Here is a 26,440-nt window from a genome sequence, read left to right on the forward strand (position 1 = left end):
AACCTGATAATATAACTATCTGTTTTACCTTTGCTGGTTATCAAAAATAGGGGGGACCCCACGTCATTATTTTAAATTATTTATTTATTAGGTTAAACAAAGCTAAACGTCCTTTAGTGCCACATGAAAGGCACTAAAGGGCGAAAGTTTATTATATGTATGGATCTTGTGAAATTATACAGTATGTCTACAGGATTTCAGTCTATTCTATTCTATTGTCTGTCTGCCTTCCTGTTTGGCCGCCTGTCTGTTTGCCTTCCTGTTTCCCGGCCTGTCTGCCTTTCTGCCTTCCTGTACACATAGCATACGGACGGCATACACATGTCATATGCATGACATACGGATGCTAGGCAATAAATAAATTGCACCCTCACATGACATACGGAATGACGCTCGCCAACTTTTCTGGCTGAGAATCTGAATGATTTTATATACCCAGGTGTGAGCGAACCCTAATACCTCGCCCCATATTTTTAAGCTGAGTGCTGATTGACACATGTCAGTGCATGTGCAATGCAGAATAAGCCATGGCTGTGCATTATGTATTTACATTAGTGGATCAGAACTCTGCCTCTGCTCCCAGCCTTACACATGACAGTACACATTATGCACTCTTATTGCTTGTTCTCTGGTTTATCGCAGACTGTATTTGCAGCTTCTTTATTACATATCCAGAAGCATGGAGGGAGCTATTGCTGTCATAAAGAAGCTACAAAACAGTCAGACAGAGATCCTGAGTGGAGAGGGGAGGGCAAGGAAAAAGCTCCAGAAGAGAGTACTGAGGAGCAGATCATCCGTCACAATCAATAGCAGGTACTGTCAGGATTGCAAACAACACAATGGATATCACCTCTATGGTTTATAAAGGCGTGACCATTAGAATACTTATTTTTTATTTCCCTGGAGTACCACTTTAAGTCCCACCCTCAGGCATGCCAACATACATTTTTGGAAGCGTTTTCTATAGAACATATCCTCTTCCAACCAGGGTCATATGCCTGTCCTGCCAAAATAGGGACTGTTGTCCGGTATGTTACACACACACACACCACTAGGTTCAAATAGGGGCGAGACAGGTTACATGAATTCTTTGGAATCCTGGGTGAAATGTTACGCAGGGCGACCATAGACCATGTGCTGCAGCTTCTCTCAGGCACACAGAGGTATTGACCCTCAGGCACATACACGTAGGTTATTTCACTTACTGACCAGACACACTTGACAAGAGTCCTCATAAACGTTAGAACAGTAGCATTTAATAAGGAGCCGCACAGCCAGTGCAAGTTAAGTCTTATGAGCAACAGGCTCCAGTGACAAACAGTACAGTTTCCTTAGCAGCACACCAGTTCACAGTCTTCCCATTAGTACAGGACAGCACAGTTCTAATGCAAAGGCACATTAATGAACACAGCATTCCTTACAGCACAGTGAGATGGAGGAGGGAGGGGGGTTTGCTGAGGGAGATGATCCCTGTGACACCATTTCTTCCAGTCCTTATCTTTCTGCCTGACAATACTCTGCACTGTTAGTTCAAGAACTCTACCTGACCTGTTCTTAGCTTCACTCCTGACTTGAATCCTTTTCACTTGCAGGGGCTCTTCTGTGAGATACAGAACACACACACCACCTTTCTCTTCGGCTCCAGCCAGACAGTAAACAACTTCCCCACAATCTCCCTTGGGCTCTGCTAAAACACGTCCCTTCTCCTGTGACTGTGTTAACCCCTCTAGTTGCTGGATGCTTCTGGAGCACAACACTGCCTGTCTCATGTGCTTGTGTTAATGCTAATAGTTGCTGAATGCTTTTAAAGCAACAGCACTACTCCTGCATGTCACACTCTGCAACAGCACTACTTCTGCATGTCACACTCTGCAACAGCACTACTTCTGCATGTCACAAGTAGATATTTATTGATTTACAACAGAAGTATTTATATAGATAGAATAAAACTACAATGAATTTATCAATTTGAACTTTGCCTCCTTTCTGAAGTTCTGTAATTTTCTGTGCTCCTTTTTTTTTTGCATATTTCTGTCATCACCGAGGAAAGGAAAGAGAAATCATGGCTCCCGGCCAGAGAGGACATTCCAGCAGGAGGAGTTCGTGCGTTTCATCATATTTCTGCCCAGTTATGGATCTGTAGATCACGAGTACCTAGTCCAGACCTGGGAGCGGCATGCCGGCACCTTCTCATCTCACTTATCTTGGAACATTTTTTTCCTGGATTCTAAAAGTTGAGATTTTGTGCAAAGAATCTGCTAATAAGAAAGCAGTCATCACTCTTCAGAGAGGTCAAACTGAAATACACAGACGGCCAAAATGAAAAGCTTGGACAAAGTCACGGGCAGACTTTGATATTTATTAAAAAATGTCTACAATTGAGGAAGTTTTTCCTTATCATCAAATATAACTATGAACCTTTTCATATGGAAACAAACTTAAAGGAGTTGTCCCACGAACAAAGTACATTTTAATTAATAGATCTTAGAATAAACTATTGGAATAATATAATATGTTATGTAAGAGTAGTAAAAAGCAGAATGCCCAATGACCTAATTTAAATAAGTAATAACAAAGGATAAAAATCTTGAATAATACAGATAATAAAGTATGATGCCAACAAAAGGCCCCCAAACACAGTATGATACCCCCACAGTGAATTCCTCCACACGACCCTTCACACGCACGGTATGATGACCCTACTGTACCCCCCTCTCTCAATCAACCGACAAAGAAAGATGACCCCATCACAGTAAGATTCTCCAACTGTGATCCCCACATAGTCCTCCATACATAATAATGGCCCCACAAAGTCCTCCATACAGTATAATGGGCCCCACATAGTCCTCCATACAGAATAAGGGGCCCCACATAGTCCTCCATACAGAATAATGGGCCCACATAGTCCTCCATACAGTATAATGACCCCACATAGTCCTCCCTAGAGAATAATGGCCCCACGTAGTCCTCCATACAGAATAATGGCCCCACATAGTCCTCCATACAGAATAAAGGCCACACATAGTCCTCCATACAGAATAATGGCCCCACATAGTCCTCCATACAGAATAATGGGCCCCACATAGTCCTCCATACAGAATAATGGCCCCACATAGTCCTTCATACAGAATAAAGGCCACACATAGTCCTCCATACAGAATAATGGGACCCACATGGTCCTCCATACAGTATAATGACCCCACATAGTCCTACATACAGTATAATGAACACAACATAGTGCTCCATACAGAATAATGGGCTCCACATAGTCCTTCATACAGAATAATGGGTCCCACATAGTCCTCCATACAGAATAATGGGCCCCACATAGTCCTCCATAAAGAATAATGGGCCCCACATAGTGCTCCATACAGTATAATGTGCCCCACATAGTCCTCCATACAGAATAATAGGCCCCACATAGTTCTCCATACAGAATAATGGGCCCACATAGTCCTCCATACAGAATAATGGGCCCCACATAGTCCTCCATACAGAATAAGGGGCCCCACATAGTCCTCCATACAGTATAATGGCCCCACATAGTCCTCCATACAGAATAATGGGCCCACATAGTCCTCCATACAGAATAATGGGCCCCACATAGTCCTCCATACAGAATAAGGGGCCCCACATAGTCCTCCATACAGAATAATGGGCCCACATAGTCCTCCATACAGTATAATGACCCCACATAGTCCTCCCTAGAGAATAATGGCCCCACGTAGTCCTCCATACAGAATAATGGCCCCACATAGTCCTCCATACAGAATAAAGGCCACACATAGTCCTCCATACAGAATAATGGCCCCACATAGTCCTCCATACAGAATAATGGGCCCCACATAGTCCTCCATACAGAATAATGGCCCCACATAGTCCTTCATACAGAATAAAGGCCACACATAGTCCTCCATACAGAATAATGGGACCCACATGGTCCTCCATACAGTATAATGACCCCACATAGTCCTACATACAGTATAATGAACACAACATAGTGCTCCATACAGAATAATGGGCTCCACATAGTCCTTCATACAGAATAATGGGTCCCACATAGTCCTCCATACAGAATAATGGGCCCCACATAGTCCTCCATAAAGAATAATGGGCCCCACATAGTGCTCCATACAGTATAATGTGCCCCACATAGTCCTCCATACAGAATAATAGGCCCCACATAGTTCTCCATACAGAATAATGGGCCCCACATAGTCCTCCATACAGAATAATGGGCCCCACATAGTCATCTAAACAGTATAATGTGCCTATATAGTCCTCCATACAGTATAATGGGCCCCACATAGTCCTCCATACAGAATAATGGGCCCCACATAGTGCTCCATACAGAATAAAGGCCCCACATAGTCCTCCATACAGAATAATGGGCCCCACATAGTCCTCCATACAGTATAATGACCCCACATAGTCCTACATACAGAATAATGAACACAACATAGTGCTCCATACAGAATAATGGGCCACACATAGTCCTTCATACAGAATAATGGGCCCCACATAGTCCTCCATACAGAATAATGGGCCCCACATAGTCCTCCATACAGAATAATGGGCCCCACATAGTGCTCCATACAATATAATGTGCCCCACATAGTCCTCCATACAGAATAATGGGCCCCACATAGTTCTCCATACAGAATAATGGGCCCCACATAGTCCTCCATACAGAATAATGGGCCCCACATAGTGCTCCATACTGAATAATGGGCCCCATATAGTCCTCCATACAGTATAATGACCCCACATAGTCCTACATACAGTATAATGAACATCACATAGTGCTCCATACAGAATAATGGGCCCCACATAGTCCTTCATACAGAATAATGGGCCCCACATAGTCCTCCATACAGAATAATGGGCCCCACATAGTCCACCATACAGAATAATGGGCCCCACATAGTCCTCCATACAGAATAATGGGCCCCACATAGTCCTCCATACAGAATAATGGGCCCCACATAGTGCTCCATACTGAATAATGGGCCCCACATAGTCCTCCAAACAAAATAATGGGCCCCACATAGTCATCTAAACAGTATAATGTGCCCATATAGTCCTCCATACAGTATAATGGTCTCCACATAGTCCTCCATACAGAATAATGGGCCCCACATAGTCCTCCATACAGTATAATGGGCCCATATTGTCCTCCATACAGTATAATGTGCCCCACATAGTCCTCCATACAGAATAATGAACACCACATAGTGCTCCATACAGAATAATGGGCCCCACATAGTCCTCCATACAGAATAATGGGCCCCACATAGTCATCTAAACAGTATAATGTGCCTATATAGTCCTCCATACAGTATAATGGGCCCCACATAGTCCTCCATACAGAATAATGGGCCCAACATAGTCCTCCATACAGAATAATGAGCCCCACATAGTCCTCCACACAGTATAATGGGCCTATATAGTCCTCCATACAGTATAATGGGCCCCACATAGTCCTCCATACAGAATAATGGGCCCAACATAGTCCTCCATACAGAATAATGAGCCCCACATAGTCCTCCATACAGTGTAATGGGCCCCACATAGTCCTCCATACAGAATAATGGCCCCACATAGTCCTCCATACAATATAATGGGCCCCACATAGTCCTCCATACAGAATAATTTGCCCCACATAGTCCTCCATACAAAATAATGCGCCCCACATAGTGCTCCATACAGAATAATAGGCCCCACATAGTCCTCCATACAGTGTAATGGGCCCATATAGTCCTCCATACAGTATAATGACCCCACATAGTCCTACATACAGTATAATGAACACAACATAGTGCTCCATACAGAATAATGGGCCCCACATAGTCCTTCATACAGAATAATGGGCCCCACATAGTCCTCCATACAGAATAATGGGCCCCACATAGTCCTCCATAGAGAATAATGGGCCCCACATAGTGCTCCATACAAAATAATGGGCCCCACATAGTGTTCCATACAAAATAATAGGCCCCACATAGTCCTCCATACAGTATAATGGGCCCATATAGTCCTCCATACAGAATAATGGACCCCACATAGTCCTCCATACAGTATAATGACCCCACATAGTCCTGCATACAGTATAATGAACATCACATAGTGCTCCATACAGAATAATGGGCCCCACATAGTCCTTCATACAGAATAATGGCCCCACATAGTCCTCCATACAGAATAATGGGCCCCACATAGTCCTCCATAAAGAATAATGGGCCCCACATAGTCCTCCATACAGAATAATGGGCCCCACATAGTGCTCCATACTGAATAATGGGCCCCACATAGTCCTCCATACAGAATAATGGGCCCCACATAGTCATCTAAACAGTATAATGTGCCCATATAGTCCTCCATACAGTATAATGGGCCCCACATAGTCCTCCATACAGAATAGTGGGCCCCACATAGTGCTCCATACAGAATAATGAGCCCCACATAGTCCTCCATACAGTATAATGGGCCCATATAGTCCTCAATACAGTATAATGGTCCCCACATAGTCCTCCATACAGAATAATGGACCCCACATAGTCCTCCATACAGTATAATGACCCCACATAGTCCTATATACAGTATAATGAACATCACATAGTGCTCCATACAGAATAATGGGCCCCACATAGTCCTCCATACAGAATAATGGGCCCCACATAGTCCTCCATACAGAATAAAGGCCCCACATAGTCCTCCATACAGTATAATGGGCCCATATAGTCCTCCATATAGTATAATGTGCCCCACATAGTCCTCCATACAGTATAATGACCCCACATAGTCCTACATACAGTAAAATGAACACCACATAGTGCTCCATTCAGAATAATGGGCCCCACATAGTCCTCCATACAGAATAATGGGCCCCACATAGTGCTCCATTCTGAATAATGGGCCCCACGTAGTCCTCCATACAGAATAATGGGCCGCACATAGTCATCTAAACAGTATAATGTGCCTATATAGTCCTCGATACAGTATAATGGACCCCACATAGTCCTCCATACAGAATAATGGGCCCAACATAGTCCTCCATACAGAATAATGAGCCCCACATAGTCCTCCATACTGTATAATGGGCCCATATAGTCCTCCATGCAGTATAATGTGCCCCACATAGTCCTCCATACAGAATAATGGACCCCACATAGTCCTCCATACAGTATAATGACCCCACATAGTCCTACATATGTATAATGAGCACCACATAGTGCTCAATACAGAATAATGGGCCCCACATAGTCCTCCATACAGAATAATGGGCCCCACATAGTGCTCCATACTGAATAATGGGCCCCACATAGTCCTCCATACAGAATAATGGCCCCACATAGTCCTCCATACACTATAATGCGCCCCACATAGTGCCCCATACAGTATAATGGACCCACATAGATCTCCATACAGTATAATGGGCCCATATAGTCCTCCATACAGTATAATGTGCCCCACATAGTCCTCCATACAGAATAATGGACCCCACATAGTCCTCCATACACTATAAAGCGCCCCACGTAGTGCCCCATACAGTATAATGGACCCACACAGTCCTCCATACAGTATAATGTATATTATATCCCTCATCCCCTCAAGATGGCTGGACCATCATTGTAAATAAGCACCTGTACATTGTGTCACCCCCACCATATTCAGCTCTGGCTCGGGATAGCACACGTGCTGGGTCACACGTGCAATAGATTTTAAGTGCAATAGTTAAAAGTGCAGTTATACAATGGCCAGAAGCTGAATATCCACTCTCCTCTCTTCTTCTTCACACAGGTATTTAATTGCTCCATCCTTTTTTGTGTGCTGTCTGATGAGAAGTGTGAACAGCGTCATATTGTCTAGCAAGATTTTTTCCATGGTATTTAATTGCTCCATCCGTTTTTGTGTGCTGTCTGATGAGAAGTGTGAACAGCGTCATATTGTCTAGCAAGATTTTTTCCATGGTATTTAATTTCTCCATCCGTTTTTTTTTTTTTTTTTCCTGTTCCTATTTTAATGTTCAAAGCTTTGTATTTCACTGTTTTATGGCCTCTTTGTTTAACATTGGGTGTTTATTACCCTGCATAGCATTGCCAGCTCTGGACTTTTGCTAATTGACTAATTACTCAGTATGACCAACTGGTGCTGGACTTTAGTAGACATTTCAGCTCATATATATTCAGCTCTGGCTCGGGATAGCACGCGTGCTGGGTCACGCGTGCAATAGATTTAGTGTATTTATACAACGGCAGTTGGGCAGGAGACAGGTAAGGTGCATAAGATATTCATACAAACATGGTGGTGGTGGAGGCGGAGGCTGCCGTGTGCTGCAAGAGTTGTGCTGTGTGTGGAGAGAGCTCCTGGGAAGGGAGGAGAGCCAGGCGGAGGTGACCGAGCGGACCGGGAGGACCAGTAGGAGGCGACCGGAGGGACGAGCGCAAGAGAGCGCTGTGGCAGCGTGCAGTGCTGGCCGGCGGAGGGTGCCAGGTGGTGGTGACCAGGAGGTGATCAGGAGGACCGGTAGAGGCGACCGGAGGGTCGAGCGCGCTGTGATAGCGAGCAGCGTCCCTAGAGGAGGTGAGTGAGGGGCAGGAGGCCGCGATAAGCGGCCCTACTGAACCCAAGTGTGTACTGTATTGTATTTTATTTGTATCTGTATTGTAATTGTATTGTATTGTATTGTATTCCCTAGTCCATATTTAATTGATTACCCCCCCATCCATATTTAATTGATCACCCCCCGTCCATATTTAAATTGATTCCCCTGAACACCATCGTCCATATTTAACTGATCCCTCTGACCACATTAAATTGACCCCCCGTCCTTATTTAATTGATCCCCGACCACCCGCCGTCCATATTAAAGTGATCCCCCTGACCACATTTAAATGATTGACCCCCCCAGCCCATAATTGATTGATCCCCCTTGTCCTATTTAATAGATTCCCCTTGTCCACTTTTACTCATCCCCAGTCCCTATCTATTTGCCTTATCCCCCACCATATTTAATTAACCCCTGTCCATAATTAATTGATTGATTCCCCAGACCACAATTAATTATTTCCCCAGTCCATATTTATTGATATTATTGATACTTATTGATCCCCAGTCCTTAGTTAATTGACCCACCGTCCATACCTATTGATTTGCTTTACCCCCCATCCTATTTAATTAAACCCCCTGTCCATAATTAATTGATTGATTCCCTAGTCCACAATTAATTATTTCCCCAGTCCATACTTATTGATCCCAGTCCATAGTTAATTGACACACCGTCCATACTTAATTAATCCACCTGACCCACTCAGCTGATCCCCCGTCCATACTTAATTGATACTTAATTGATCCCCCGTCCATACTTAACTGATCCCGCGCCGATATCTAATCGATACACTTGCACATCCCTAATTGATCCCCGTCCATACACCTATATATAAATAATTGTGTTTTGTACTTGTACATATATACTGACTGTATCCCCATATTTAGAATGACGTCCATGTTGGCCGGAGCCATGCAGTGTACATCTTGCGCAATGTATGCATTCCCTGAGCCACCGTTCAGGGATCCATACTGCTGCGAGAGATGTGAGCATATCGTGCACTTGGAAGCCCAAATCCTGGGTCTAAGTGCTCAGATAGCGGTACTGAGGAGCATCGACAACATGGAACGGAGTTTGCTGCTCACCGAGCAGACACTCAATGGGTCAACACTGGGGGTGGAGCTTAGTGGGGAAGCGCAGGCTGAACAGGCAGGGAGCTGGGTAACAGTTAGAAGGGATAGAGGGAAGAAGTATAGGAAGGCTGGTTCAGAACCGGCATTATTGGAGCACGACAGATCCTCTGACCGCCGGGGGAGTGTATGCTCCAGTAATGAGGGGGAGGGGGGAAGTGTAGGGCAGGCTAGACAGGTCCTGGTAGTGGGTGACTCTATTATTAGGGGGACAGACAGGGCAATCTGTAACAAAGACCGGGATCGCCGAACGGTGTGCTGCCTCCCTGGCGCTCGAGTCCGGCACATCGCGGATCGGGTTGACAGGTTACTGGGTGGGGCTGGCGAAGACCCAGCGGTCATGGTCCACATTGGCACCAATGACAAAGTGAGTGGTAGATGGAGGGTCCTTAAAAATGATTTCAGGGATCTAGGTAGGAAGCTTAGGGCAAGGACCTCCAAGGTAGTTTTTTCAGAAATACTACCAATCCCGCGAGCCACACAGGAGCGCCAATGGGAGGTTAGGGAGGTGAATAAGTGGCTAAAGAGTTGGTGCAAGGCAGAAGGGTTTGGGTTCATGGAGAACTGGGCCGACTTCGCTGTCGGCTACAGGCTCTACTGTAGGGACGGGCTGCACCTCAATGGGGAGGGTGCAGCGGTGCTGGGGAAGAAGATGGCTAATAGGTTGGAGGAGTTTTTAAACTAGAGACGGGGGGGGGGAAACCAAGGAAATAGGTGGGATGTGAGGCAAGCAAGGGGGAAAGGGAGAAGTGAATATAATGAGGGTGGAGAGGGGGGTGGGGATAGTACAGTTAGATCGTTAGAGAAGAATAGGATGCTAAATAACCCCAAAGTTTTATCTTGCATGCTGACCAACGCAAGAAGCCTGACCAATAAGGCGGATGAGCTGCGGGCGCTTATATCGGAGGAGAGGTATGACATCGTAGGTATAACAGAGACTTGGCTAGACGATAGCTACGACTGGGCTGTAAATTTAACAGATTATAGTTTATTTAGAAGGGACCGGAAACAGGGGAAAGGCGGAGGAGTCTGCTTATATGTAAAGTCACGTCTAAAGCCCAGACTAAGGGAAGATATAGGAGAGGGAGAAGAGAGAGTCGAGTCCATGTGGGTAGAGATAGAGGGGGCAAAAAATAATAATAAAATATTACTGGGGGTCTGCTATAAGCCACCCAATATAACAGAGGAGAATGAGAATCTGCTATTAGGACAAATAGACAAAGTAGCAAAACATAATGAGGTGATTGTAATGGGGGATTTCAGCTACTCGGATATTGACTGGGAAACAGAAACCTGTAGATCGCAGAAAGGAAAAAGGTTCTTGACAAATATTAAGGATAATTATCTCTCCCAACTAGTGCAGGAACCAACGAGAGGGAAGGCCGTGTTGGACTTAATATTGACTAATAGGCCTGATAGAATAACTGAGGTACAGATAGGGGGGCACCTAGGTAATAGCGATCATAATATTATCAATTTCAAAATGCCCTTCAGTAGGGTTATCAATAAGGGAACAACTAAAACATTAAACTTTAGGAGGGCGAAGTTTGATCAGCTGAAAGAAAACCTTCAACTTATAGACTGGGACAAAGTTCTTAATCAAAGGAATACGAATAGTAAATGGGAAACCTTCAAAAGAATTCTGAATACTCAGTGCGAGAGGTATATACCGTATGGGAATAAAAGGGCCCGAAATAAGAGGAACCAATATGGTTGAACAAGAACGTAAAAGGGGCGTTAAATAGCAAAAAAGAGGCATTCAAGAGATTAAAACAGGAAAACAGTAAGGAGGCACTAATGTGTTACAAGGAAAAAACGAGAACCTGTAAAAAACAAATAAAAATAGCAAAGGAGAAAACAGAGAGACGTATTGCTAGGGAAAGTAGATCAAATCCCAAACTGTTCTTTACGTATATAAATAGTAAAAGGATTAAATCGAATAATATTGGACCGATAAAAAGTGATGAAGGCAAAATCATAGAGAAAGATGAGGATAAAGCTAATCTATTAAATAAATTTTTTTCGTCAACTTTCACAAAGGAAATAGAACTAACAGGAGAAATGAGAAGTGACAAGCTTAATCCTCCACTAAGTATGACTAATCTAACCCAAGCTGGGGTACAGAAACGCCTCAGTAACATTAAAATAAACAAATCACCAGGACCTGATGGCATACACCCACGGGTACTAAGGGAACTAAGTAATGTGATAGACAGACCGTTATATCTTATATTTAAGGACTCTGTTGAGACTGGGTCTGTACCACTTGATTGGCGACAGGCGAATGTAGTGCCAATATTCAAAAAGGGAGCGAAAAGTGACGCCGGAAACTATCGGCCGGTGAGTCTGACGTCCGTTGTGGGCAAAATTTTTGAAGGCTTCATTAAAGAGGCAATTACGGAGCATCTTGACGCTAATAATCTATTAACCCCGAACCAACATGGATTCATGAGGAATCGCTCCTGCCAAACAAACCTGATTGACTTCTACGAGGAGGTTAGCTCTCGAGTAGATCAGGGGGAACCAGTGGATGTCGTGTATCTCGACTTCTCAAAAGCGTTCGATAGCGTGCCACATAATAGGTTGGTATACAAAATGAGAATGATGGGGCTGGGGGAAAATGTCTGCAAGTGGGTAGCTAACTGGCTAAAGGATAGAAGGCAGAGGGTGGTTATAAATGGAATATACTCAGATTGGGTAAGCGTCACTAGTGGGGTACCACAGGGGTCTGTACTAGGCCCAATGTTATTTAATATCTTTATTAACGACATAGTCAACGGGATAAATAGTAAAATATCAATATTTGCAGATGACACAAAGTTATGTAAAACAATTAATACAAAAGAGGACAGTGCAGACCTACAGAGGGATTTGGATAAGCTGGGTAGGTGGAGCATTAAATGGCAAATGAGGTTTAACGAGGAGAAATGTAAGGTCATACATATGGGAAGGAAAAATGGAAGTCACCAGTACTCACTGAATGGGAAATCATTGGGGAATTCAGAGATGGAGAAGGACTTGGGCATCTTGATTGATAGCAAACTAAATTGGAGTGCCCAAAGTCAGGCCGCTGCTGTAAGGGCCAACAGGGTAATGGGATGTATCAGAAGAGGTATAGCTGCAAAGGATGAGAACATTGTTCTTCCACTGTACAAAGCACTGGTCAGACCACACTTGGAATACTGTGCTCAGTTATGGGCCCCAATATATAGAAAGGATATAAATGAGCTTGAAAAGGTACAAAGGAGGGCAACAAAATTAATAAAGGAAATGGAGGGACTGCAATACCCAGAGAGGTTGGCAAAACTAGGACTATTCAGCCTGGAAAAGAGAAGGTTGAGGGGGGACATAATAAATGTGTACAAATATGTTAGGGGACAGTATAGAGATCTTGCCCGGGATTTGTTCAAAAGGAGGGATATTACGGTAACAAGAGGGCATTCACTAAGACTGGAAGAGAAAAGGTTTCAGCACCAGCATAGGAAGGGGTTCTTTACGGTAAGAGCAGTGAGAATATGGAATTCACTGAGTGAGGAGACGGTAATGTCGGATTCACTACACCAGTTAAAGCGGGGACTGGATGCATTTCTAGATACCAGGCAGATTTCTGCATATACTTAAAAATAGAATAAAATAGTAGGTTGATACAGGGATTTATTCTGACTGCTGGTTTCAGAGTCGGGAGGGAATTTTTCCTCAGGTGAAGATTGGCCAAATCATTTGGGGTTTTTGCCCTCCTCTGGATCAACTTTAGCAATTACAGAACTAACAGGTCGAACTTGATGGACGCAAGTCTTTATTCGGCTTTACTAACTATGTAACTATGTAACTATGCTTCTCGGTCAGGCATACTGCATTATGCATTAGTCTTATCAATCTGCTTTTTATTTGTTTTCACTGCTGCTTTCTCACAACTCGCCCGCCCTTTAACACATTCTGTGCACTCTCTCTATATCAGCCCCTCCCTTCTGCCCTCTCCCATGTATAACTCTGAGGCTCTACTGACATTCCTCAACCACTGCAAACCATCCTCTACCTCCATACAGCACTCAACCCTGGGCCCCCCTCCACTAGCATACACCACTCTCCTCCAGCTGCATATAGAAACCCTGCTAATCTTATCAATGTTCAGTGCATGCCCTCTCCTATCGATTTCCATTGTGCTCTCTGGAACTCACGGTCTGTGTGTAACAAAGTAACTTAAATCCATGATTTTTTCCTCTCTAATTCTCTTAACCTTCTGGCTATCACAGAAACCTGGATTCAGCAGCCAGACACCACCGCTGCTGCTGCTCTCTCGTTTGATGGGCTGAAATTTTCACATACCATCAGACCTGGCAACAGACAGGGTGGAGGTGTTGGTCTGCTCCTTTCCTCACAATGTGCTTTCCAGGTCATCCCCCCCCCGGTTCCCTCACTTATGTTTCCTTCCTTTGAAGTCCACACCATCAGACTCTTCAAACCCTTCTCCCTGCGAGTGGCAGTTGTGTATCGCCCTCCAGGCTCCTCCCACCAGTTCTTGGATCACTTTGCCACCTGGCTTCCTCACTTTCTATCCTGTGACATCCCCACCCTCATCATGGGCGACTTTGACATTCCCATCAATGACCCCCTCTCCCAATCTGCCTCTCATCTACTTTCTCTAACCTCTTCATTTCGTCTCTCACAGTTTACTAATTCTCCTACCCATGAAGACGGGAATACTCTGGACCTGTTTTTTTCCAGTCTCTGCTTGCTGGATGACTTTGCCAACTCCCCTCTCCCGCTCTCAGACTACAACCTTCTTTCCTTCTCTGTTAAGAATTGTCTCCTCACCCGGGACACCCCCACTTACCACACTTATAGGAATACATGTACCATTAATACCCAGCAGCTTATGGACAATCTCCACACATCTTTAGCCCCCATCTCCTCCTTCTCCTGTCCAGACTTGGCATTGTCACACTACAATAATACACTGAAGAGCGCCCTAGATGAAGCAGCTCCTTCTACTCACAGAAAGACCCGACACAGACAACGGCAGCCCTGGCTCACGATGCAAACACGTTTTCTTCAGTGTTGCTCAAGGTGTGCTGAGCGTCAGTGGAGAAAATCTCTTTTAGCAGAGGACTTCATCCACTATAAATTCATGCTCAAAACCTATAACTCTGCACTTCATCTGGCCAAACAATCCAACTTCACCACCCTCATCACTTCAATGTCCAACAATCCAAAACGACTTTTCGAAACCTTAAACTCCCTCCTGAAACCTAAAGCACAGGCCCCCACCACCAACCTCAACGGAGAGGATATGGCCACTTATTTCTTTGAAAAAATCAACCACATCCATCAGGACATCTCAGCCCAATCTCCTCAGTGCCTGGATCCCCTTCCCTGCAGCACTTCAAGCTCACTAGCCATCTTTGAGCCTGTTACAGAAGAAGAAGTTACCCAGCTCCTCGCTTCTTCTCGGCCTACAACCTGCAACAGTGACCCCATTCCTTCACATCTCCTGCAGTCCCTCTCACCGGTGGTCACCACTCACCTGACTAAAATATTTAACCTCTCTCCTTCTTCAGGTATCTTTCCCTCCTCATTTAAACATGCCATCATAACCCCTTTACTTAAAAAGTCATCCCTGGACCAGAACTGCACTGCTAACTACAGACCTGTCTCTAACCTTCCTTTCATCTCTAAACTCCTGGAACGCTTGGTCCACTCCCGTCTAATCCGCTATCTCTCAGATAACTCTCTCCTCGACCCTCTACAATCTGGTTTCCGCTCCTTACACTCCACTGAAACTGCCCTCACTAAAGTCTCTAATGATCTACTAACAGCCAAATCCAAAGGTCACTGCTCCCTGCTGATTCTCCTGGATCTCTCTGCAGCATTTGACACTGTGGATCGCCAGCTCCTCCTCACTATGCTCCACTCTATAGGCCTCAAGGAAACCGTTCTCTCCTGGTTCTCCTCCTACCTCTCTGACCGCTCCTTCACTGTATCTTTTGCCGGCTCCTCTTCCTCTCCTCGTCCCCTTACTATCGGGGTTCCGCAGGGCTCAGTCCTAGGCCCCCTCCTCTTCTATCTATACACTGCCCCTATTGGACAAACAATAAGCAGATTTGGGTTTCAGTATCATCTCTATGCTGACAACACCCAATTATATACTTCTTCCCCTGACATCACCCCTACCCTAATACAAAATACCAAGGATTGTTTGTCTGCTGTGTCTAACATCATGTTCTCCCTCTATCTTAAACTGAATCTCTCCAAAACTGAACTTCTTGTGTTTCCCCCCTCTACTAACCTAACTCTACCTAACATCGAAATTACCTTGTAGGTTCAACCATAACTCCCAAGCAGCACGCCCGCTGACTCGGGGTCATATTCGACACTAACCTTTCCTTTACTCCCTATATCCGATCACTCACTCGCTCTTGTCACCTGCATCTTAAAAACATCTCCAGAATCCGATCTTTTCTCACTTTTGAAACTGCTAAAACTCTTACTGTCGCTCTTATTCACTCTCGTCTGGCCTACTGCAACTCTCTTCTGATCGGTCTTCCTCTTACCAAAATTTCCCCTCTCCAATCTGTCCTGAATGCAGCAGCCAGGGTCGTATTTCTGTCCAGCCGCTTCACCGATGCCTCCACCTTGTGCCAGTCATTACACTGGTTACTCATTCGCTACAGGGCCCAATATAAACTCATTGCTCTCACCCACAAAGCTCTCCACAGTTCTGCACCACCTTATATCTCCTCTCTCATCTCAGTCTATCGTCCTACACAAGCCCTCCGTTCCACAAATGACCTAAGACTAACATCCCCCATAATCCGAACCTCGCACCTCCGTCTCCAAGACTTCTCTCGTGCTGCGTCAGTTCTCTGGAATGCTCTACCCCAGACGATCTGATTGATGCCTAGCCCCGATGTCTTCAAGCGCGCTTTAAAAACCCATCTCTTTAAACAAGCCTACCACCTTAACTACTCAGTAAACTAACTTTCCCCTATTCTCTCCCAAATACTATTCAGAATCTGCTCCCTACTGTTCATCTGTCTCTACATCCTCCATGCACATGATAACTGCACTCGGTAATTGAGTATTGCACTTAAACATACAGGCTGATGACCGGATCATGCAGCTTTATATGATAATCCCGACTTATTATATTTGCCAGACCTGAAATAACAAGCACTTTCCACCTATTGTGTCCCCCCATTTCCTTGTAGAATGTAAGCTTGCGAGCAGGGACCTCACTCCTGATGTAACTGTTTAAACTGTCTCACCTTGTATTGAATTTATTGTTTGTACAAGTCCCCGCTTAATTGTAAAGTGCTGCGGAATATGTTGGCGCTATATAAATATAAATTATTATTATTATTATTATCATTGTAGATTGTAAGCTCTTACGAGCAGGGTCGTCAGTATTTTTGCTGTAATTATTGTATTATCTTTAGCTATGTTACTTATGACTGTTGTATATGAACCTCTGAATTGTAAAGAACTGCGGAATATTTTGGCGCTATATAAATAAAGATTATTATTATATTATTATTAGAATGGGCCCCACTGAGTCCTCCATACAGTATAATGGGAACCACATAGTCCTCCAAACAGTATAATGGGCCAAAATTAAAAAAAAAAAATACTCATGTGACATGCAGAAGTAGTGCTGTTGCAGAGTGTGACATGCAGAAGTAGTGCTGTTGCTTTAAAAGCATTCAGCAACTATTAGAAGTAACACAAGCACAGGAGACAGGAAGTGTTGTGCTCCAGAAACATCCAGCAACTAGAGGGGTTAACACAGTCACAGGAGAAGGGGAGTGTTTTAGCAGAGCCCCAGGAGGATTGTGGGGAAGTTGTTTACTGTCTGGCCGGAGCAGGAGAGAAAGGTGGTGTGTTTGTTCTGTATCTCACAGAAAAGCCCCTGCAAGGGAAAAGGATTCAAGTCGGGAGTGCAGCTAAGCACAGGTCAGGTAGAGTTCCTGAACTAGCAGTGCAGAGTATTGTCAGGAAGAAAGATAAGGACTGGAAGAAATGGTGTCACAGGGATCATCTCCCTCAGCAAACCCACCCCCCCTCCTCCATCTCACTGTGCTGTAAGGAATGCTGTGTTCATTAATGTGCCTTTGCATTAGAACTGTGCTGTCCTGTACTACTGGGAAGACTGTGAACTGCTGTGCTGCTAAGGAAACTGTACTGTTTGTCACTGGAGCCTGTTGCTCATAAGACTTAACTTGCACTGGCTGTGCGGCTTCTTATTAAATGCTACTGTTCTACCGTTTATGAGGACTCTTGTCAAGTGTGTCTGGTCAGCAAGTGAAACAACCTACGTGTCTGTGCCTGAGGGTCAATACCCCTGTGTGCCTGAGAGAAGCTGCAGCACATGGTCTATGGTCGCCCTGAGTAACGGTTCCCTCAGGATACCAAAGAATTCATGTAACCTGTCTCGCCCCTTTCTGAACCTAGCGGCGTGCGTGTAACACTCACCTCTCCCAGGCCCCCTGATGCTCCGGTCTGCTCAGCTTGTTTTCTCATCCTCTACACATCTCGGCACGGTGGGCTCATTGTAATGTTGTCATCGTACCCGCTCTGCTAAGATGTCAGATGCAGAGAGGGAATGATATGAGAGGGAGCATCTGCTGATGCTTCTTCCTCCATTATTGCTTTCAAGTGTATCGGTACAGGTACTGCAGTTCATTCAGATCACTTTCAGTTGAGTAAGAACTGAGCTGCAGTACCAGAGAACGGCCACTGTATGGAGCTGTGGTCTTCTGATGGCTGTGACTCTAGGCATTAGTTTAGGGATGGGAGTTGTTGGACCTTCACCGATCTGATATTGACGATCTATCAATATTTAAGACCAGGACAATCCCTTTAAGCTTCTCTCGTGGAGCTGAAGAGGGTAGCTTTCTGGTATTACTATCTATAATTGTGTCCTTCCTTATGCTTCTGTAAATTTCATAAAGCCTACAAAATCCATACATCACTGTGACATCTATTCACATCACAACCACTGACAGGACACTTATAGATACATAAAGCATAAACATCTCCCAACAGAATATCAAAAAATCTATACAATTTTTTTTCAAAGCAGGTCTTTTCGTGCCACCTAAAGAGGATGTGTCGCCAGAATATGACCTATTGTTAAATAAGGTTTTTGTGTTACACATATTTTTTTAATTTCAGCAATATTTTTGTCTTTTATATCATGATATTTATTAAAAGTAAAAAAAAGAGTAATGTTTTAATATATTCTTATAAATCTTGTATTCTTGTAATATTGACTCTGGTCACTGGGGCTATTTTAGACTGTAACTTCCTGTCATTTCAGGAAAAGTTTTCAGAAGTCTCGTTACCAGCAGAGGCAGGATTACAATGGCAGATAACGTAGGATCCACCTATCACAATAGGTGATGTCACAGCTCACCTCCTCCTCCCTTCACAATGACCTTCTCACATGCTCATTAAATGTTTCAATACAAAAGATAGGTTCAGATTCTACACTTTGTGACTATGTACATGTGTTGTTTCCTGAAACAGCAAATTGCAAGATTTCTATATTTTTTTTATTTTTAATAGATTGTGTGTGAGGAAAATAATAATAAAAAAAATTTAAAAATATATATATATTTAACATAAAAACCTGATTTACGCAATTTGGTAATTTTTTTTGATGATACACTCCCTTTGAGAGGAAAGGTAAGGAAGGACAAATCTGTAGAGTACTGCAGAAGCCGAGCCAGCTGAGGGCTTCGGTGTTGTAATATTACACTGCCACCTAGTGGCCCTGATGCCAGTCTGCTGTCTTAAGCAGCAATACACACTGTACTATCTCCATGCTGCTCAGTGTTCTGTCACAAGTGTTTCCATGTGTGACTTTTAGCTTTTTTGAAGTGCACATTATTACAGCCTGATTACCGTATGGCAGTATTACATGCACCAGACACTGACCATCCTTTTCACTAGGACGAGCGGTGCGGGAATGAGCAGCAGGAATTAAGAAGATAGCGCCAGACACTGACTATCTGTAAACGATGCAGATGGCACCAGTTACTAACAGTCTTCTTCATCAGGACCTTATCGCGTATGCACTGCCCCGGGGAAATACAGCACTTGCACTAGATCTCAGTAGAGAAAGATCACTGAAAGGAGAGTGACCTGTCAATCACTGAAAGGAGAGTGACCTGTTAATCAGTGAAAGGAGAGTGACCTGTCAATCACTGAAAGGAGAGTGACCTGTGAATCACTGAAAGGAGAGTGACCTGTCAATCACTGAAAGGAGAGTGATCTTTCAATCACTGAAAAGAGAGTGACCTGTCAATCACTGAAAGGAGAGTGACCTGACAATCACTGAAAGGAGAGTGACCTGACAATCACTGAAAGGAGAGTGACCTGACAATCACTGAAAGGAGAGTGACCTGTCAATCACTGAAAGGAGAGTGATCTTTCAATCACTGAAAGGAGAGTGACCTGTCAATCACTGAAAGGAGAGTGACCTGTCAATCACTGAAAGGAGAGTGATCTTTCAATCACTGAAAGGAGAGTGACCTGACAATCACTGAAAGGAGAGTGACCTGTCAATCACTGAAAGGAGAGTGATCTTTCAATCACTGAAAGGAGAGTGACCTGACAATCACTGAAAGGAGAGTGACCTGACAATCACTGAAAGGAGAGTGACCTGTCAATCACTGAAAGGAGAGAGATCTTTCAATCACTGAAAGGAGAGTGACCTGACAATCACTGAAAGGAGAGTGACCTGACAATCACTGAAAGGAGAGTGACCTGACAATCACTGAAAGGAGAGTGACCTGTCAATCACTGAAAGGAGAGTGACCTGTCAATCACTGAAAGGAGAGTGACCTGTCAATCACTGAAAGGAGAGTGACCTGTCAATCACTGAAAGGAGAGTGACCTGTCAATCACTGAAAGGAGAGTGACCTGACAATCACTGAAAGGAGAGTGACCTGACAATCACTGAAAGGAGAGTGACCTGTCAATCACTGAAAGGAGAGAGATCTTTCAATCACTGAAAGGAGAGTGATCTTTCAATCACTGAAAGGAGAGTGATCTTTCAATCACTGAAAGGAGAGTGACCTGTCAATCACTGAAAGGAGAGTGACCTGTCAATCACTGAAAGGAGAGTGACCTGTCAATCACTGAAAGGAGAGTGACCTGTCAATCACTGAAAGGAGAGAGATCTTTCAATCACTGAAAGGAGAGTGACCTGTCAATCACTGAAAGGAGAGTGATCTTTCAATCACTGAAAGGAGAGTGACCTGTCAATCACTGAAAGGAGAGTGACCTGTCAATCACTGAAAGGAGAGTGACCTGTCAATCACTGAAAGGAGAGTGATCTTTCAATCACTGAAAGGAGAGTGATCTGTGAATCAATGGAAAGGAGAGAGACAAGTAGTGGGCGTGGAATAGAGGCAGCAGAGTTGTGGGTGCAGAGCCCGCCCCTGCGGTGCTTGTGGCTCATTTGCATAACAAGAAAACATTTCTCAAAAACATTAACCCAGATTTCTAAACTAAAGCCTCTGGGTTTAATCAGTATCACATAGATGCCTTTGCCCAGGTTATAAAAACCAGATGACAAGTTCCCTTTAAAATTATATTTTCAAAAATTGTAAATTTTGTGATCCAAACCTGTGGAAAAAAAAAACATGCAAGGAATTTTTGGGAAAAAAATTTAATTCACTCAATTTGTGGATTTGCGATTTAATAAACCACATGGAAAGCTGATAATTCTCTGGACGTTGCTGTAGATGAGGAAGAAATCTTCATAACAAACAGAAGATAAGGCCGGCGGGCAGCAGCAGAGCGAGGACGGCGAGGACGCTCATTTCCACTCTGTGTCCGGAGTTCCCCTTTTCTGAAATAGACAGTAACAAAGTTTATAGAATGGCGTCAGTGATGTCATATAAATGTCCTTAAACTGGAAATTTCAGTGATTACTGATACTGACCATATGGTTCACATTACCAGGGTTTTTTTTTTTTTATATAGATTTTGTTAGGCAAATTTTGGGGCAAATTCTAAATTTTACATCTGTCACAGATTTCATGTTCTGTTCATTCTGGGAAGAGCCGGTGCTCAATGTCGCCCCCTGTAGTGCATTACAATAGCAGGAGGGGAACGGCAAACTGCTTTGTGATCTGGTGTAGACAGGGGCCAAATAAGACTGTTCTATCCAAGGGCCAAAATACTCCTCAGGTGACCCAGCTTGTCTTCCAATGGTTTTGTCATAAGCTACTATTATTTCACGTACAGGACTTATTGTCTATATGAAGAATTTTTTTTGTGAAAGTGACAGGCTGCCGATTTCATGGTTTGCTCATAAAATCATCATTCTCGGCAGCTCCTCATCTTGTGTAAATAGGATCTGTGCTGCTGAGAACAAGGCAGACTATTGCAGATCATTAAGCACGGTCTGCAGGCTATTAAACTACCGCCGGTTAGTAAATAGTCACCAATCGGCAATAGTTTCATGCCGCCAAACCCACTGGTAGCTACTGACGCCCACCAGGTTATTATGGTGGACCACTGGTGGACAAGCTGTGAGGAGCTTATTTTCCGGGGACTCTACTTTTTTTTGTTTTAGATGATAAGGGTCTTTGGGCAAATTAAAATTTTGAGAGGAAAAATGTATTAATCCCTTGATGCCCCAGGATGGATGTTCATCCAGCAGATCAACACAAAGTATGGAGGAGCGATCTAAGTACTAGAGGTGAGTAGGACATTTCTTTATTTTCTTTGACCTCCTTTAATGAGGAGTTATCGATTATAAAGGCTCCAAAGCGTATCCTCCTTAATACATGTAGATCAGGAGAGCAGACTGTCAGTCATTACATGTCTCACACTGGTAACTCCTCCTTTCATTTGCAATAATCACTGGAGGCAGCTTCTCGGGGACCTGCTGAAAACCCTGCAATTATGTTCCTCCTGTGAATGCTGGCTCGTGGCCGGCGTTCGTAGGAGAGCGTGATTTTATCTATATATAGCAGTGCTGAAGCCCTGCTATGTATAGAAAAAGCGATCAGATGATTGCAGCTTCAAGTCCCCTAGGGGGACTATTAAATACAGTAAAATGTGAAAAACAACATTTTAAAAAATGTGAAAAAAAAAGGTTCAAATTACCCCCCCTTTTGCCTCATTAAAAATAAAACAATTTTAAAACAACAACACATATCTGGTATCACTACGTTCGTAAAAGTCCGATCTATCAAATTATAAAATAAATGAATCCAATCGGTAAAAGGCGTAAAGAAAAAAAAAATCAAATCGCCAGACTTACGTTTTTTGGCCACTGCCTCATCGCAATAAAAGTCAATAAGAAGCAATCAAAACATCGTAGCTACTCCCAAATAGTATCAGTAAAAAGGTCAGTTCAGGGTGCAAAAAATAATCACCCAGCCCCAGATAACGAAAAATGAAAACGATACAGGTCTTGGAATATGACAAGAAAAGCAAAATGTTTTTTCTTACAAATTACTGAATTTTTTTTCACCACTTAAATAAAAAAAATATATATACCCGTTTGGTATCTCGGTACTTGTACTGACCTGGAGAATCATAATGGCAGGTCAGTTTTACCATATAGTGAACATGGTAAATAAAAAACCCAAAAAACAATTGTGGAATTGCACTTTTTTTTTACAATTTTAATGCTCTTGGATTTTTTTTACCGTTTTCCAGTACACGATATGGTAAAATGAATGATGTCATTTAAAAGTACAACTCGTCCCTCAAAGAACAAGTCTGCATACGGCCATATTGAAGAGGAACACAATATTGGAGCAGGAAGTCTCATCCATTAGTAGATGGAATGACAGTGTGTACATAGTAGGGGATGTGTCGGCTCATGATATTATATGTAATATTAGTGATTGGCCTTCTTCTTGGATGATGATGATGATGGTGATGCCTAGGAGAGGTGAGTTTCTATGTTATGGAGTCCTTGGAGGCACTAGGCCTCCAGACTTTTAATGCCATGCACTGTAGGGTAAGAGTAGGCATGCCATTACCTGTCACAGTAACCTCCTTGGTCATTGTGTCCTGCCCATGCTTATTTTTAGCAATGCACCTATAATCTCCACTAGATTCTTTTTGGATGACCGAAATAGTAATGACACTGGAGTCATCTGAGAAGAATACATTGGTGGAGGGTGGTGGCACTTGCCATCTATAGGTTGGACGTGGTGCGCCTTGTGCCACACAAGTCAAGGTCAAGTTTTCACCTTCCGACACGACTGCTGATGGCTTCACGTTAATACTTAATACTTTAGGCTTGACTAGAAAAAACAGTAGATCACAAAATATTAATAAAGATCCTGGTATGTATCACAGATAATATATTGTAGGACCGGGGCATAACGGTAGGTGGTGTCAACATAAAAGCGCCATAATAGTTTGGGTCCCCATTTACAAATTTTACAATAGGGTCTAAGAGCTTCAAGTTATACTTTTATGTTAGTACTTTATTTGTTTGTGGGCTTTACTTGGGTAGCTAATAAAAGCCCTAGGAAGCTCAAACTGGTCATTTTTGATTGGGTATGTCCTAACTCTTGACTTAATTTTACCTGAGAGTGTGATTTGCCGGCTCTGAGTGACCGTCCCATGCTTATTCTGAGCAGTGCAGGAGTAATTCCCTTCATGTTTCTTCTTTATGCCCCATATTTTGATTTCATGTTGGTCTGGAGACAGTTCTACCTCACTGTTTAGATTGGGCCAGCTCACAACGGGTTGAGGGAATCCACTGGTTACGCAGGACAGAGTTACATTGTCACCTTCAAACACATCCATGGATGGTTCCACCTTGATGTCCGATATTTTAGGCTGAACTTTAAAAAGTAAAAATAGACACAGAAAAATGTGTTAATACATAGTAGACAACTGGGTCAGAATATCAGGAGGACCAATATAGGTAAGGTAATGAGACCACCACATAGTCCTACCTTGGACTTCAAGGGAGGACCATGTGAGATCCCTTCTGGCTAATGGAAATACCTAGAAGTCCAATGGAGGACCATGTGTGATCTTATTTGGGTGGTGGAAATACCTAAAATTCCAACGGAGGTCCATGTGAGGTCCTGTCTTGCTTATGGAAGTAACTAGTAGTTCAACAGAGGACCATATAATATCCTATTTGGCTGATGGACGTACCAACAAGTCCAAGGGAAAACTATATGAGATCCTATCTGAATGATGGAAATACTCAAATGTCAGAGGGAGGACCATGTGAGATCTCATCTGGCTAATGGAAGTACCAAAACATCAAAAGGAGGACCATGTGTGGTCCCATCTGGCTGATGTAAGTACTTAGAAGTCCAAGGGATGACCATATGAGATCCTATCTGACTGATATAAGTGCCTAAAAACCAAAGGGAGGATCATGTTATATCCCATTTGGAAGATGGAAGTAGCTGAAAGTCAAAGCTAGAACCATGTGAGCTCCTATATGGCCGATACAAGTACCTAGAAGTTCACAGGAGAACCATGGGAGATCCCATCTGGCTGATGGAATTACTTAGGACTTCTAAGGTCTTCCATCTGCCAGATGGGATCTACAACAATGTAAATGGGTTATCCAGGATTACCAAAACTTCCTGCTTTCCTTGGACTCATGTCAATGAACAGTGTCAGGAATTAAAGTCCATTTCCTCCCTTTAGTTGATTCCCTTAAAGGGGCTGGGCCATAACCGCAGATTAAATGACAAATTTCTGAATGATGGGGTTTCAGCCGATAAAGCTCTAAAATTGGGGCTCTGAAGTGTAGCAATGGTCCAATGTGGACATTATCACTATTTTCATTGTCTAAGGGACTATCATAGAAATCCTAGTGCAGCACGGTGGCCCAGTGGTTAGCACTGCAGCCTTGCAGCACTGGGTTCAAATCCCACCAAGGACAACATCTGCAAGCAGTTTATATGTTCTCTCTGTGTTTGCGTGGGTTTCCTCCGATTTCCTCTCACACGCCAAAGACATACTGATAGGGAATCTAGATTGTGAGTCCCAATGGGGACAGTGATGATAATGTATGTAAAGCGCTGCGGAATATGTTAGCGCTATATAAAAAAAATAAAAAAAGGTCTTTGGCGGTCCCATTGCTCATTAATAGAGTGTTATCGAGCATGTGGGACCATTGCTCTATTAAAAAAGGCACCTCACAGCCCCAATCCTAGAATCATAGCGGGTCACAGCAGCCAGAGACTCAGTCATCAGGATGTTATCACCTGTGCTGCAATGCCTGACACAGCCAATAGAAAAGAATGGTGCTATTTTCAGAAAAAAATAGATTTTCTTTTCTAGTCCAGTTTAATTCACTAAGAACACAAATCTATTGATGGAATCTGTCACTATAACATCTTTACTTGCTACCATCATTGTTCTTACTCTTGTTCATTATCAGGTTCTGTGCAGACAGTTTTTAAAGCAGTGAAACATTTTTGCAGGAGGTTTTGTTTTCCTGAAGTGTTTGGAAATAGTTATTTTTCCTGATGCGTTTTTTTGCAGTCTTTTGATTGGACAGTGCCTAGTTCGGAGCGGATCGGTAACTGCCAATCTCTGTGCGTGGAATGTGATCCTGGGGTGTATCTCGAGGTCTAGTGAAATCCTTTGTGTGGCAATAAAAAAATAACTGGAAATTAATTAAAACATTTTTAAAAATAAAAAAATTAACCCCCCTCCCTTTTCTCAATCCAAAAATAAAGAAATAAAA

The 26,440-nt window shown here is 43.4% G+C and overlaps 1 protein-coding gene across 3 annotated transcripts in view; it reads right to left on the reverse strand.

The window, feature by feature from the left end:
- Positions 1-21,396: 21,396 nt before the first annotated feature.
- Positions 21,397-26,440, reverse strand: part of LOC141166916 (intercellular adhesion molecule 5-like) — a 179,451-nt gene continuing 174,407 nt past the window's right edge. For 2 of the 3 annotated variants that reach the window (XM_073654097.1, XM_073654096.1), the window contains 3 exons: positions 24,303-24,563; positions 23,748-24,014; positions 21,397-21,595 (listed from right to left, as the gene is read on the reverse strand). In XM_073654097.1, the coding sequence (XP_073510198.1) occupies positions 21,504-21,595; positions 23,748-24,014; positions 24,303-24,563 (620 nt within the window). In that variant the 3' untranslated portion in view covers positions 21,397-21,503. The remainder of the gene's footprint in view (positions 21,596-23,747; positions 24,015-24,302; positions 24,564-26,440) is intronic. The other variant, XM_073654098.1, reaches the window with a different exon arrangement.

This window comes from Phyllobates terribilis, unplaced genomic scaffold, assembly GCF_046119375.1.
Source record: "Phyllobates terribilis strain yellow unplaced genomic scaffold, ASM4611937v1 Scaffold_11__3_contigs__length_659146591, whole genome shotgun sequence".
Lineage (NCBI taxonomy): Eukaryota > Metazoa > Chordata > Amphibia > Anura > Dendrobatidae > Phyllobates > Phyllobates terribilis.